This window comes from Haliotis rufescens, unplaced genomic scaffold (genome assembly GCF_023055435.1).
Source record: "Haliotis rufescens isolate VD_foot unplaced genomic scaffold, xgHalRufe1.0.p SCAF_13, whole genome shotgun sequence".
Classification (NCBI taxonomy): domain Eukaryota; kingdom Metazoa; phylum Mollusca; class Gastropoda; order Lepetellida; family Haliotidae; genus Haliotis; species Haliotis rufescens.
In genome coordinates, this window is record NW_025963813.1 from 12,703,039 (window position 1) to 12,717,681 (window position 14,643).

General features: G+C 40.9%; 1 protein-coding gene across 1 annotated transcript in view; it reads left to right on the forward strand.

Annotated features, from left to right (window-relative positions):
- The window catches only part of LOC124139122 (Golgi integral membrane protein 4-like), a 91,721-nt gene that overhangs the window by 72,679 nt on the left and 4,399 nt on the right, over nt 1-14,643 (forward strand). The window contains exons 34-37 of the mRNA XM_048394200.1: nt 4,416-4,592; nt 5,438-5,623; nt 5,964-5,994; nt 9,908-10,040. Of these exons, the coding sequence (XP_048250157.1) occupies nt 4,416-4,592; nt 5,438-5,623; nt 5,964-5,994; nt 9,908-10,017 (504 nt within the window). The 3' untranslated portion in view covers nt 10,018-10,040. The remainder of the gene's footprint in view (nt 1-4,415; nt 4,593-5,437; nt 5,624-5,963; nt 5,995-9,907; nt 10,041-14,643) is intronic.

Consider the following 14,643-nt stretch of genomic DNA (forward strand, 5'->3'; position numbering starts at 1 on the left):
TGCCTGTCTCACAGCGGGGATTTGGGGCAAAATAGGTCCCGAGTACCTCATGCTTGTCTCTTGCGGGGATTCTGGGCAGAATAGGTCCCTAGTACCTCATGGCTGTCTTACAGCGGGGATTTGGGGCAGAATAGGTCCCGAGTACCTCATACCTGTCTCTTGCGGGGATTCTGGGCAGAATAGGTCCCTAGTACCTCATGCCTGTCTCACATCGGGGATTCTGGGCAGAATAGGTCCCTAGTACCTCATACCTGTCTCTTGCGGGGATTCCGGGTAGAATAGGTCCCAAGGACTTTTTGCTCGTCTCACTGTGGGGATTCTGGGCAGGAAAGGTCGCCAGTTTTTCTTGCTTTTCCCCCATAAAGGAATTTGTGGCAGAATAGATCCCTTGTTTCCTGTTCATGTTGTGAAAGCAGATGAAAAGGACGAGGACGAGGTGGTTGCAACATGTGACCTGGTTTATATTTGGTAGCATAATGTGGATCAGTTATGCCATCATACATTATCCCCCTGGTTTGAAAACAGGATTTTGCAATGAGCATGTTGTCTGTCCATCCATTTTCTGTTTCCGGAGCAGAACTCATAAACCGTATAAAAAGAAATTCTATGCAATCTACATTTGTGTGTTAGAAGGGTCGGTAATGTTGCTTGACTTGTCGTTTGTCTCCTTGTCCTGATGGCGTGGGTCATTGCTCCTGCTGTCAAGCCTTGTTTGGCGTGGACTTGATCATTTACAGGCTACCACAACAAGCTAAATGGTGCTGACAGTCTCATAAAACAACAATCGCTGTCATTTTAGATTCTAAATGTACGTTTTATTTCTTTCATATTTTATGATCAAATTTATATTTCTTGTTTAACTTTGTTAATTATGTCTTTAGATTTGCACTGCTAAACTCAGGCCAGACTTCTTCCTTGTTTTGGTTTATGGAGTATGTGAGATATTTGATAGGTAGGTAGGTCGAATTTTTTTTATAAGTAAAAAGCATTGTATATGATTTTTGTAATTATCATGGAGTTTGATTTGGATTGGATGCTGATACAATATATTTTTTAAATTTTCGCCTGGTATGGGTCCTTATGAATATTATATATCTAAGATGTGACAGCGGCATCTTTGTCATTTTATTTTTCAAAGAAGACAATTTATGGGTAACAACTTCTTAAATACTGTAAAGGTGACGGTTCGGTATAGATCCTTATACCGCTGTCAAGCAAGACTCAAACGGTATAAGGATATATACCGAAACATCGCCTTTACAGTATTAAAGAAGTTGTTATCCATAAATTGTGTCTACTTTGTCATCCGTCAACTTCTAAGTAATGCCTATCAAACAATTTATTTTTTTTACCGTCGGTGGTGTTATAGATGATTTGTTGTTCTGATTTCTTTTCTCAGAATATTTTATTATTAAGATCAGTAAACCAAGCAACACAAATGAAAGGCCTCATGTGGCAAGCTTTGCACCCGTACTTTCACCGCTTCCGTGGTCTAGTGGTAGAGTATCTGCCCGGAGAGTGGAAGGTCCTGGATTCGATCCCCGGCCTCGTCATACCAAAAGACGTTAAAAGATGGTACTTGTTGTTACCCTGTCTGGCGCTCGGCATTAAGGGGCTAAAACAAGGACTGGTCGGCTCGGAGTCAGTATACTGTGTCTGGGTGGGGTATTCATGTTAAACTGTGGCATGGTATCTCAGTGGACTAGCAGTATTAATCGGCATCAGTCCGGACTAGTACATGCATGTCGCTATAAAAGTGCAATAGTCTTGAACATAATGTTAAACCCAATTTCACCTCACCACCTACACCCATACTTTCACCATTTGAAAGCTATGGCATTATGTAACTAAAATACACTCTTCAAGGTATCTGGAATCTTTTAAACAAACTGATGTGACCTTTTACTGCTTCTTGTTAAGACAGGGGCACTCTGTGTAATCTGTGTTGTGAGACCAACCATTGATCTGAATGAATATTCTTAGTTTGATAAGAACCGTTTTTCCACTAGAAAATTCGGATCACATGGGTGTTCTTCATATTAACATATGGTAAGTTCATCGAGGGTTATTTGAATGGGGTAGATGAACCTTATTTGATACAAACTACATCCTAAGTGCTGATGGCATCTCCTGAAAATCCCTTATTTGTGTCGGGTGTTTTAGATTTTTGCATGTTTCCATAGATGGCCCAGTATCTAACACACTGGTATTTTCTTAGTATAGTTGCGTTCCTCATGCATGCAAGAGTCCTATGGTTTAGGTTTAAATCCCAGAACCTCTCTGATTATGATCGTTCACTTGTACCTGTGGGTTTCACCGAAGTTGTCAACATTATGGACCTGGGCCCCGTTCCACAAATCAATCTCAGTGTCTTGTCCGTGTTAAAGTATGGGAGTAACAATTGTCTTAGCAGGAAGATTGCTTTGGGGAACAGGGTCCTAGATCACTTCTGGCTATCCTCCCATGTTAAGCTGACACGTTGTGATATAACTGAAATACTGTTCAAAGCTGCATGAAACCCAACTCACGGGGGCACGGGTGGCCCAGTCGTCTTAGGCGCCGCGATTCGCTGTGCAGAGTTGCGTCCCTTGGACACGCCAGAAACCTATGATTGTGGGTTCGAATCCAGGTTCCCCCCAATTATGTTTCTAGGTTTGTCAGCACCATACCCGTGGTCGTGGGTTTCACCGAAGTGATAAACGTCTGAGACATGCATCACTTCTGGCTTTCCTCCCACATTAAGCTGACACGCCGTGATATAACTTGAATACTGTTAAAAGCGGCGTTAAACCCAACTCACTCACTCACTCACCCAACTCACACTCCAAGACATGACTTTCCTTTAGAGAAGGCCAATTCTCCATCCCCTTGGCCATGTTACTATACTGAACAAAAAAAGTTCAGGATCATTAATATTTTGGAGGACATCTTTTTGTTGTGAAGACTGAGCACGCAATTTCTAATATATATCCTCAAAAATATTCATGATCACTATCTGTTTTTGTTCAGTATGTATAATTTACATGCTTACATCCATGCAACTAAACGTTGCTGTGAGAAACTTTTGAAGGTGATTTGGCATGAAAATTGTTTCTCGGGCAGATTTTTAATAATAAAAATCAATAGTGAGAGAGGAGGGCAGACTTTTTGTATTTTGAAGACAAAATTGATGAGGGAGGAACATTTTCTTGATTTCTCTCCAAGAATATCAACACACACAACTGGGTACACACTAAACTCGTCTCTTTCAAACAAACAGAAAACATTTGTGTTCATTTTATGAAGTCTACTTCAGACGATGTGGGAAGTTTCAGACACAGGAATAAAAGAGATGCGCAAATGCCCGAGAAACATTTCCTTTTCTGTTTTAGCCTGTTTACCTTACTGGAACAGGCCTTTTTCGAAATATTTATAACTATTTAATTGGCTTAAAGAGTTGATGTTGTTGGTAATTCTGTAATTTCCAAGAATAAAGCTACTGACATGTTTTCATAGTTGATAAAGGATATTTTCAATTGAACAAAGCATTGTGACTATGTCTTTGCTTTCTGATATTTCAAGGTTGTCTCATGCAAGAAATAAATTGGAATGGTTTGGCATAATTATCCCCTGCCATGAAGTGGGATGGGGGATATCAGAACGGAGTTCGTTCGTCAATCCGTCCATCCGTTTCTCAAAGGGGAAAATTTTCTTAAAAACTATTTAGATTAGAGACATGATATTTTACAGACTGATATTACTGGTCATGATCTTAAATGAGTTTGAAAATTGGCATCTTAAATTCATTTTTTACAGAGTTACGGTCCATCCTCCTTGCTTTTCAACTTATAGTGTGTGCAATTTTGATAGTATATTTTGTGTATTTTTCACCAGTATAATAACAATACATCTTTGATATCCTTGTCTACTTTTAAAAATTTTATGACACTTTTCACATCTTCTGAAATTTCATTTGATTTAGCAAAATTACAAAAAAAGCTTGGGAGTCTTTCGATTTTGTTCAAAAGGACCTTAAAGCAACCAGTCAGAGGTCTTCCAGTGTATCATGGTTACATCTCAACTTCTCAAAGGATATACTGAGATATAAATTTGAAAATATTTCAGTTCATTTACATTCCACCTTCTCCAAGCTATCGGTCACGCTCAGCCCCACTCAGAATATCCACATCAAAATTTGAGTATTTGAGTAATTTAATTAAAGATAATTTAAGTAACTAGTGATCTGCTAAAATAATTCCACAGAGAATAGTTCCAGAATAGGATGACAACAGAACTTTGTTGTAGTGCCTTCAGTGATGTTGGAAAATGGAAGAAAATGGACTTGACTTGTCGCACCGGTTTGATTGTTGCCTTGTTTAGTTCATGGGAGCTATCTGATATATCTGCCCAGTTTAACAAGGATTTGGTTTGTGTAGGATTTACAGGATGTTCGTCCCGATATGGTGGAGAACCAGGGTCAGATCTTCAAACCTGATTTCAACAACCAGGACTTGGACAACAACAAGCTCCAGATAAACGCTCAGGACAACCAGCAGGGCCTTAACAATGACCATGACAACAGGATACAGAACGAGGGGCCAGTTAATCTCCAGGTAGGTGGTGGGGAAGTAGTATCAGCTGTAAAGATACTCCAGAACAACTGCAAAGGCCTGCATTTGCCATAGTCAACAATATTCCAGCTGTATAACCGCAGCCAGTAAGAAGTCAGAAAAAGACAATACAGTAATTGCTATTATGTTGGATTTCCCATACCGTACCAATAAAAAACGCAGTCCAACCACCCAATCCAATCAGTTGCTTTACTGGGATTGCTGTGAAAAGGCTGCATTATGGAGAACAAATAGAGAGATATGATTTCAATCAGCTTCGGGTAAAACATACATGGATACAGGAACCCTCTGATATGTTTAAAGACGTTTTCTATGTTGGATGTAAATATCAGGTAAAATAGATATATTTTCAGTCATTTGTAGATTCTCACCCTCGTGTCGTTTGATTTGAAACTCATCAACAATCCAGATGAGTGTTATTTCAAATCAGAAGACACCAGGAAGATATTCTACTTATCATCCAAATCATTCTTCCAACTTTTTCAATCACTTTTTCTGACATGCCATGACATAAACATATACTGTTCAAATCTGTATTAGGGGCGGTCGGGTAGCCTAGTGGTTAAAGTGTTCGCTCGTCACGCTGAAGACCAGGGTTCGATTCCCGACATGGCCACAATGTGTGAAGCCCATTTCTGGTGTCCTCCACCATGATATTGCTGGAATGTTGCTAAAAGCGGTGTAAAACCATACTCACTCACTCACTCAAATCTGTATTAAACATAACTCACTCACTTGCTCAATTAAAGGAGCCCTAATTTCAACTTCACCTGTGTTAAGAACTTAAGTGCAGGTCTCGTATTATTCTTATCCTGTGTTGTTGCCAGGTTCAAGAGCCGCTGCTTCCTAACCGAAACTTTGATGAGGACAAACACATCCCACAGCAGCAACTGGCCCCAGGGAATGACCTTGACCAGGCTGAGAAAGAGGCTGCTCCTCTCCAGCCTCAAGGTCACGGGCAAATGATGATCCCAAACTTTGGTCTGGGAAAGAACATGGGCAAGGTATTTATGGTATATCGTTTTTGTTTTTTCAAACTTTTCTTTCTTGAAGTGATACAGGATATTCCATATTCAATCTATCTATATACATCTTTATATATGCATTGAAAGATAGATTTATAATTCACCTTGCTAGGGGGTCCCTGCTTTACTCACATCAATCTGTCATGCCATGATATCACTGAAATTGTGTTCAAGCAGTCTAAGGCAGCTCGACTACACTTAGGCTTAAGAGAAGTGTCCAATTAAATGGTTTGATTAAGCATGGTGGCCCAGTGGTCTAGTTCATTGCCAAGATCCACTCGTCAAGGGTTTGAATCCAAGAAATGATGAGCTATCCTTGTCGTTTCAGGATGGCGATGGTGTGCAGGTGGAAGGAGAAGGTGGGTGAAAATGTTGCTGTAGTTGTAGTCGCTGCTTCTGCCAATCATGGTAGCTTATGTCATACCGTGTAAGCGTGTACAGTATCCTTATTATCCTGCCTTTATTGTCACCATAAGTTATGGTCTTCGTGTCGGGCCAAATAGTGTTTTGTCTTTTTTTGTTTGAGCCAATTTAATGCTATGGTATGATTAATATGTTATTCTTTATATTTTTTTCAAAAGAATGAAATATAGATTGCAAGTCAATGGTTTCTAGTTACTGAGATGTCATGCCTATTTAGTGAGAGTAGAGTTATCTTCCCTTGTGAGAACTGACAGAAAATTACCCATGCCATCGCCCATGGCCTGATGAGCAGCAAATGACCTAAATGTGCGTTCACTCTCAATGAGCGTTAAAGAAGATACAGATTAGGTTTTCATTTTCAGTTTGGTTTCTTTTATTCATCACCTGAAACAGCATTCATTAACATTAAAGTTGAGGGGTTTATTAAATGGAATGACACGATTTCCCAATACAGCACTGTTTAATGATGAGTATCTAGCCTCAGCAGGACTTGTAGAGGTGGGGGAGGAATCAAGAATAGATGCAGCAAATGTGAGGAAAATTTATTTGAATTGTGTGAAATATGAACTGTTTTTGTTCACATAGAATGAACAGTCTGCAGGAATTGCAGCAGTTGTCATGATTGTTGCACTTATTGAAGGTCCATCCTTTCATGTTAAAAATGGGGGCACGGGTGGCCCAGTCGTCTAAGGCGCCGCATTTCGCTGTGCAGAGTTGCGTCCCTTAGGCACGCCAGAAATCTATGATTGTGGGTTCGAATCCCCGTTCGCCCTGATATTGTTTCTAGGTTTGTCAGCACCATACCCTTGCTTGTGGGTTTCATTGAAGTGGTAAACGTCTGAGACCTGCATCACTTCGGGCTTTCCTCCCACATTAAGCTGACACGTCGTGATATGACTGGAATACTGTTAAAAGCGGCGTTAAACCTAACTCACTCACTCACTCATGTTAAAAAACACTCATAATTATCAGCTCAAAGAACTATAGGCTGAAGTTAATCAGTGTGACCCATGTGCCCCTGTCATCTTTGTACTTAATGCATCTGCTGCATGTGACAATAGTCTGGTTCTGGTGTCGCCCGCCATGATATTGCTGAAATATTGCCAAAAGCGGGATAAAACCATACACATTCCCTCAGTAGTGTGAGAGGGGCGGTTGGGTAGCCTTGTGGTTGAAGCGTTTTCTCATTGCGCCAAAGGCCCAGGTTTGATTTTCCACAAGTGTACAATGTGTGAAGCCCATTTGTGGTGTCTCTCGCCATGATATTGCTGGAATATTGCATAAAACCATACTCAATCACTCAATAGTGTCACGTATGTTTTGTCAGCCAACAGCTAATTAAGTTGGTGTTTGTGGTCCGAATGTGTACAGCTTTGCAATCAATAACCAACCAGACTATCATGTGGCTTGTGGATCTGCCATACTGCATAAAAACCATACTCAGTCAGTCACTATGATTCATGGAATGCAAGTGTCCGACCTGCACATTAAACATGAATCTCCAGAACTACTGAGTCAGTGTGAACAGGGCCTTAATTCTTACCAATCTCTTGAGGTTACATTGACCCCATGGTGTAATGCACCACGACCCACCCAGCTGCCAGGATCTGATAGGCATGGGTTTGAATCCAACATTTACCCTTGGTGTGTCAGCACCAAGATGCTTGTGAGCTGCCCTCCAATGTTACAACCTCCCCACCATGAAAAGATACGACTTGGCATTAATCCCTTGACAGTGGTTGGAAGTAATAGTGATACAAGGGCCTTGGAGGTGTTTCTTAATAGATCCTCAGGAACCGGTCATTTATTATAGGTGGGCTGGGTCAGAGGGAATCAGGGGAGGGTCAACAAAAACTATGACAAGCATAAAAAGTAATACACATTTGGGGAGGGTCTATGATACAATATTTTTGCTTTTGCATTGTCTTTTCAGGCAGGTTATCAGGATGAAGGGAGGGTCATCTAAAAATAAGACAAGCATCAGGGGAGGATCTATGTTTTCAGTACATTAGTCCATCAGAAACGTCTGAAATACACACACCCTCACATCCAACCAACCCCTGTAATAAATGGCCGGTCCAAAAATCTTTCATTTTGATCATGAGGATGATTACAAGGACTCCTCAACATCCATGCTTCACAAGTGTACTGCAATCATGTTGCAAGAGATAATGTGTATAACTGTATGTGATATAGATAAGGTATTCCCGGTGGTCCTTTGGAACTATCTAGACCTGTGCTTCTCTCCTTTGTAAAAATGCTTCAGAACGTTTTTGCTTGAGCTTCTCCAGGCACCTGTTTTAACAAGAGTGTTTGGACCAAGTTTAATCAAACTTGCAAGCATTGGGTGAAGACATACTGTTGCTGTCATGTTAAGAATATGCATCCACGTACTTCCCTTTTCAAGATGACCTGCAAGAGAATAAAACACACAGTCCCTGTAGTCATAATCAGTTTCAATGAGAAATATGTCTATTTATGTTTGAGTCTTACTTTATCAGTTGGATCAGTGGACTCACAATGCTATGGGAACACTGACATGGGTGTGCTAAATGTCTTCAGTACTGAACTCTGTTGGCTGTGTGCTACTGGTACATGGGCTTTGTGTGTGAATCATGTGTGTAACTCAGTGTGTATGGCTACATTGTCTCAGGGCAGGTCTATGGTGTGTTACGGTTACAATTTGTAAGAGAGTGTGTGTCTGTATTGTCAGGCCAGTTAGCCTACAATGTATCAGTGTGTCTTGTGCCAGGGCTGCAAGTGTGTATGGCTGTATTATATCAGGGCTATATGGTTATATTGTGGTAGGGCAGGGCTAAGATAGGACATTGTGTATGGCTGTGCTTTGTCAAGCTACAATGTTTAAGCGTGTTTGCTGTATTGTGTTGGCACAATGTATCAATATAACTATATTGCATCAGTGCTGCAATGTATCATTATGTATGGCAATAATGTTTCAGTGCTATCATATGTCAGTATTTGTGGCTTTGATGTGTAAGAATGATTGACTGTATTGTGTCATGGCTGCTGTATGTGTATGTATGACTGCAATCTCATTAAAATCAGATCTTAGTTCTCGCTGGGTGCTGAACAAAGATCTGAGGACATCCCATTACGGGTCACGTCAGAACGACCTTTCGCGAACCTTGACCAGTCACTGAAATGACTAACAAGAAGTCGACATCAGCCAATTAGAAAGCAGCTTGGTCGAGCTTTACGGTATTTGTTTCAACCTGACGACTTCCATTTTGACTACGCTTGAAAAATATGTTGACACAGTTCTTTTGAAAACTGAACAAACGGACATTCCGCATGTCTAATATATGGTTGCGATTGTATAGCAGTGCTTCCTACTTACTGTGCAACGCCTCCTCTGTTCAAATGTTTATCCCATGAAAGCGAGAGATAGACGATAATTTTGACAGAATCAGTCATAAGGGCCGTAACTGTCGTTCAGAATAACCCGTTTTAACGTTTTCGAGATTGCATGATTAGAAAACACATTCCGACTGTCACTTTCATGATCTAGTAAGCAACGCTTTGATTGACCCGTAATGGGATGTCCTCAGATCTTTGTTTATCGGCAGAGACAACTAAGATCTGATTTTAAGGAGATTGGTATGACTATATTATGTATTATTTTTTGTTTTAAACCGCACTCAGCAATATTCTAGCTACATGACGGCGGTCGGTAAATAATTGAGGATGGACCAGACAATCTAAAGACTCCATGTGTATGATGTGAGATGAAGGTATGGGTTGAAAGTATGACATCACAGAAGGTATGGATGTTCCTTATTCAACTGCTGTGTGTTCTGGTACTAACCAGGTGTGGGGGTGTTATTTCAGAGGAGGAGGAGGAGGAAGATGAGGAACAATATAATGATGACAATGTAGATAAGTATGAGTTGGATGACACGGCAGACAAGGACACACAGCAGGAGCAACTGGACGTCTGATGTCAGTCGTCTCCCTGCAACAGGTGCTCCCACGCTCACAAGGGACACTCTCTCTAGTCTTGCTCTCTCTCTTGTGCATACTCACACTGTCTCAAAAGATTTTTTGATATTTGTGTTACCTTGTGTCTGATTTATTTTGTGTTGTAAATGATGAGCTTAGGTCTTGATTAAGGTCTTGTCTGATGTATGTTTGGGAAATTCAGTTAGTTTGATTTCAACTGTGTAGTATCCTTTTGAAAATACAGAATTTATATATCATTTGCAGTTCCCATCCATCTGAAAAAGATAAAAAAAACTTTAGATATTTATGAGTATATTTACCAGTGGATATATTCTTAGTTGATCGTAAGAATCTTAAAAAATAGTACATATTTAATACAAAAAACTTTTAACCCCGGGAATGTCGGAATTTAGAACAGCTGCGCATTTCAGTGATACTAAATGATACTTACATCATTTACATGAACATTCTACATTGATCAGGTCCAGTCATTCTTAGATTCAGGATCTGGATCAGAATTAAGTCTGTTAATATATTAATAATATATCATCTTAAGTCATCAGAGGTAACATGGAATTCATGAAGAGAGTGGGTGTCCCAGGTGCAGAGTTACGTCCCTTCATGTGCCAGTATCCTATTCATCCTGGTTAAGGTCCTTGGTCTGTCGGCACTGTACTCAGGCTTGTGTGTTTCAAGTGACCTGTGCTACGTTGAGCTTTCCTCCCACATGAAGATAACTGAACTAAACGCCCATAAAGACTCAACCAAAATACATTCAAAGATGTTTTAAACCTAACTCAATTTAGTGGTAACTAATCTCATTCGTGTATTGTCATCTAAACATCAGACAAGTCTTAATGAAAACTACTTTTCATTGAAATAGATAAATCAAACACCTTGCAGTGCACATCTTTTTTCCAAAAATGTCACATCTTTTGCTGAGTGCACAAGAAGCAGTGAGCAGGACAAGAAAGAGAGTGACTTCCTGTTCTCTGACGCATGTTGTAAACATATTGTGCTCTCGCCATGTCTTACTGTTGTCTTGCAAATAACAGCGTCTCTCTGAGTACTTAACATCTCTACTAACACTGACTAGTTTGTGCTGCTGGGAGCTCCCAACTGTGTAACGGCCATTACTCAAGGGACTGTCTCAACAGTTCAGTCAACTGCAAGATTAAGCAGAATTAAATGCATTTTTACCACCCACCTCATAAATGTGGTGAATAGCGAGATAGTCATTCACTGTTTAAGAACTATACAGTTCACCATTTTGACAGAAATATAACTGTACATTTCATCACAAAGAGCTCCTTTACTTGTATCCACAGTTTGGCCTCATTGTCATTCATAAACATTTCATATTTAATTTTAGTATTTAACTGGTTTTGCTGCAAACCCAAGATGTGTAGTATCACATTATTGTCTAAGCATATACTGTCACCGTGATATATATTCAAGGAACTTAGAAATGGTTATGTTAATCAAGAAACCTCATTCAATAGGGAAGTGCTGGGATAACATTAAAGTATTATTTAAAGACCTAAACAAATAAGATTCACAGTAAAAGAGACTCATTCATTAATGAATATATGTCTGGCTGTTGACTGTGGACTTTTGGGACGATCCCCATGTATAACTTGGTTAAGCTTTTGGACCATAGTGTTGTGAGTTATTTGTGCTGTCCATAATTATTTTTTGAGTTCATATGTTTTTATTGTAGATGCTGCTAGGCATGTATGTTGTGTTTCGTCGCAATTCACGGATCATTTACAAACCATAATTCATTGGTTTAAATAGCCTGATGAATCTGATAAGATTTCAAGGTGTTGATGTACTTTTGATTGGTTGGTTGGTTTGTTGTTTAACGCCGCACTCAGCAATATTCCAGCTAAATGACGGCGGTCTGTAAATAATCGAATCTGGACCAGACAATCCAGTGATTAATATCATGAACATCGATCCACGCAATTGGGATCGATGACCTTGCATCAACCAAGTCAGCGAGCCTGACCACCCGATCCCGTTAGTCGCCTTTTACGACAAGCATAGTCGCCTTTTACGGCAAGCATTCTACCCCGGATCTTCGCGGTTCTGATGTACTTTTGAAGCCTTCAAGCAATATCAAATCGCCACTTCAGCTGTTTTCATTGGCAAAATGGACTCGTGAAGATCCGGTGTAGAACAGGTCTTCAGCAACCCATGCTTGCCGTAAAAGGCGACAATGCTTGTCGTAAGAGGTGACTAATGGGATCGGGTGGTCAGGCTCGCTGACTTGTTTGATGCATGTCATCGGGTCCGCATTACGTGGATCTATGCTCATGATGACAATCACTGGATTGTCTGGTCCAGATTCGATTATTTACAGACCGCCATCATATAGCTGGAATATTGCTGAGTGCGGCGTTAAACAACAAACAAACAAACAAACATTGGCAAAATGAGCATTGGTGTACCTGCAGTTAGCAGAACAGTTGTTTTCCCTAGCTCACAGGATCCACGAGGTGTTGGTTCAAATCCTAGATTTGCTTCAGTTTTCATCTTTGAGGTAAAACACCTGTGTCACTTTGAGCAGAAGTCCCACATTAAGCAAACCTGCAGTGATACAACTGAAATACCCTCAAGAGGGATGTTCTATGCACCACTTAAGGCGGTCTTGTCATAGGGGTCACGGGTGGCCCAGTCGTCAAAGGCGCTGCAATTCTCTGTGCAGAGTTACGTCCCTTGTGCACACCAACCACCTATGATAGTGGGTTTGAATCCCAGTTAGCCTGATTATGTTTCTAGCTTTGTCAGCACCATATCTGTGCTCGTGGGTTTCACCGAAGTGGTAAACGTCTTAGACCTGCATCACTTCGGACTTTCATCCCACATTAAGCTGGCACGCTGTGATATAACTGGAATAATGTTAAAAGCATCGTAAAACCAAACTCAAACACACACACGGTCTTGTCATACCCTGTCACCATACCAAGTCAGGGGGCACAGTTGGCCAAGTCTCTAAGGCACTGCATTCCTTGCTCATCTGTTTCTAGGTTTGTCAGCACCATACACAAGCTCATGGGTTTCACCAAGGCAGCAGTTGCCAAAGAGTCTTAGGCTAAGACCTTCATCACTTGTATTTTTCTGACAAACCGTGATATTACTAAAAGCAGGGTTTTGCAAAACTCACTCATTCACTCCCTGTCATCATATCATACCCGAGAAGTATGTTAAGTCTTTACATGCCCATGTGATGTAGCCATTATATACTTCAACTTTGACCTTATGGATAAAGCATTTTCTCATCATGCCTAAGGGGCGGTCGGGTAGCCTAGTGGCTCATCACGCTGACGACCTGGGTTAGATTCCCGACATGGGTACAATGTGTGAAGCCCATTTCCGGTGTCCCCCGCCGTGATATTGCTGGAATATTGCTAAAAGCGGCGTAAAACCATACTCACTCACTCACTCATCATGCCTAAGATCTAGAGTCAGTTCCCCTGATGGTTACAGAACAGTGTGTGGAACCTATTTGTGGTGCACTCTTTCATGACTTGGCTAGAATGTAGTTGAAAACATCACAGAATTAACCCAACACACTGATACATGAAAGTTATCCCAAGCACCAGTTCCACTGATGAACAATAGATACCAAGAGGAGACATGACATGTTTTTGTCAACATGTTTTCTACCATTAAATTCATCTATACCAGATCCAAGGAAGACATGAAATATGGTTACTTTCTGTGTGAAATGGAAAACGCCAGTCCTGTGAAGTCATACCACAATAAAGCATGGGTTGCCTGGTGGTCTGAGGGTGTGCAGAGAGCAGAGTTGCTTCCCTCAGTTAGCTGCCTAGATTTATGATGTATGATGGTCATTTGGTTTGTCAACACCAACCATGCTTGTGGGTTTCTAAGAACTGCATCCGTTTTGGCTTCATCATACACCTAAATGCTTTGATTGGACCAACATCCTTTCCAAAGTATGCTGGGGGCACGGGTGGCCCAGTTGTCTAAGGCGCTGCGATTCGCTGTGCAGAATTGCGTCCCTTGGCCACGCCAGAAACCTATGATTGTGGGTTCGAATCCCGGTTCGCTCCGATTATGTTTCTAGGTTTGTCAGCACCATACCCGTGCTCGTGGCTTTTGCCGAAGTGGTAAACGTCTGAGACCTGCATCACTTCGGGCTTTCCTCCCACATTAAGCTGACACGACGCGATATAACTGGAATAGTGTTAAAAGCGCCGTTAAACCCAACTCACTCACTCCTCCAAAGTATGCTCAACCAAACCCATGATAAAACAATGAAACCCAAACCCACCATCAACTTGGTGCAGTGCTGCAAGCTAAGATGCATGTCATGTGACTTCACTCTTCTTGTGGAAGAAGACCTCTTAACTCGGGTGCATTGTGTTAATAAAGAAATTGTTTTAATCATTCCAAAATGACCTTCTTAGCACAGAGAAATACACCTATGACAAGACAGACAATGATCTATTTCTCACACGTGGGGGACCAGTTCAAAGGATTGATGTCGGATAAAACGTTTTCGGGTTAATGGCGCTGCAAGTTTTCAATCCAATAAAATCAACTCACCTGATTTGTAGAGAAAGTAATTGTTTCCTCTGATCCTATTTTTGTCA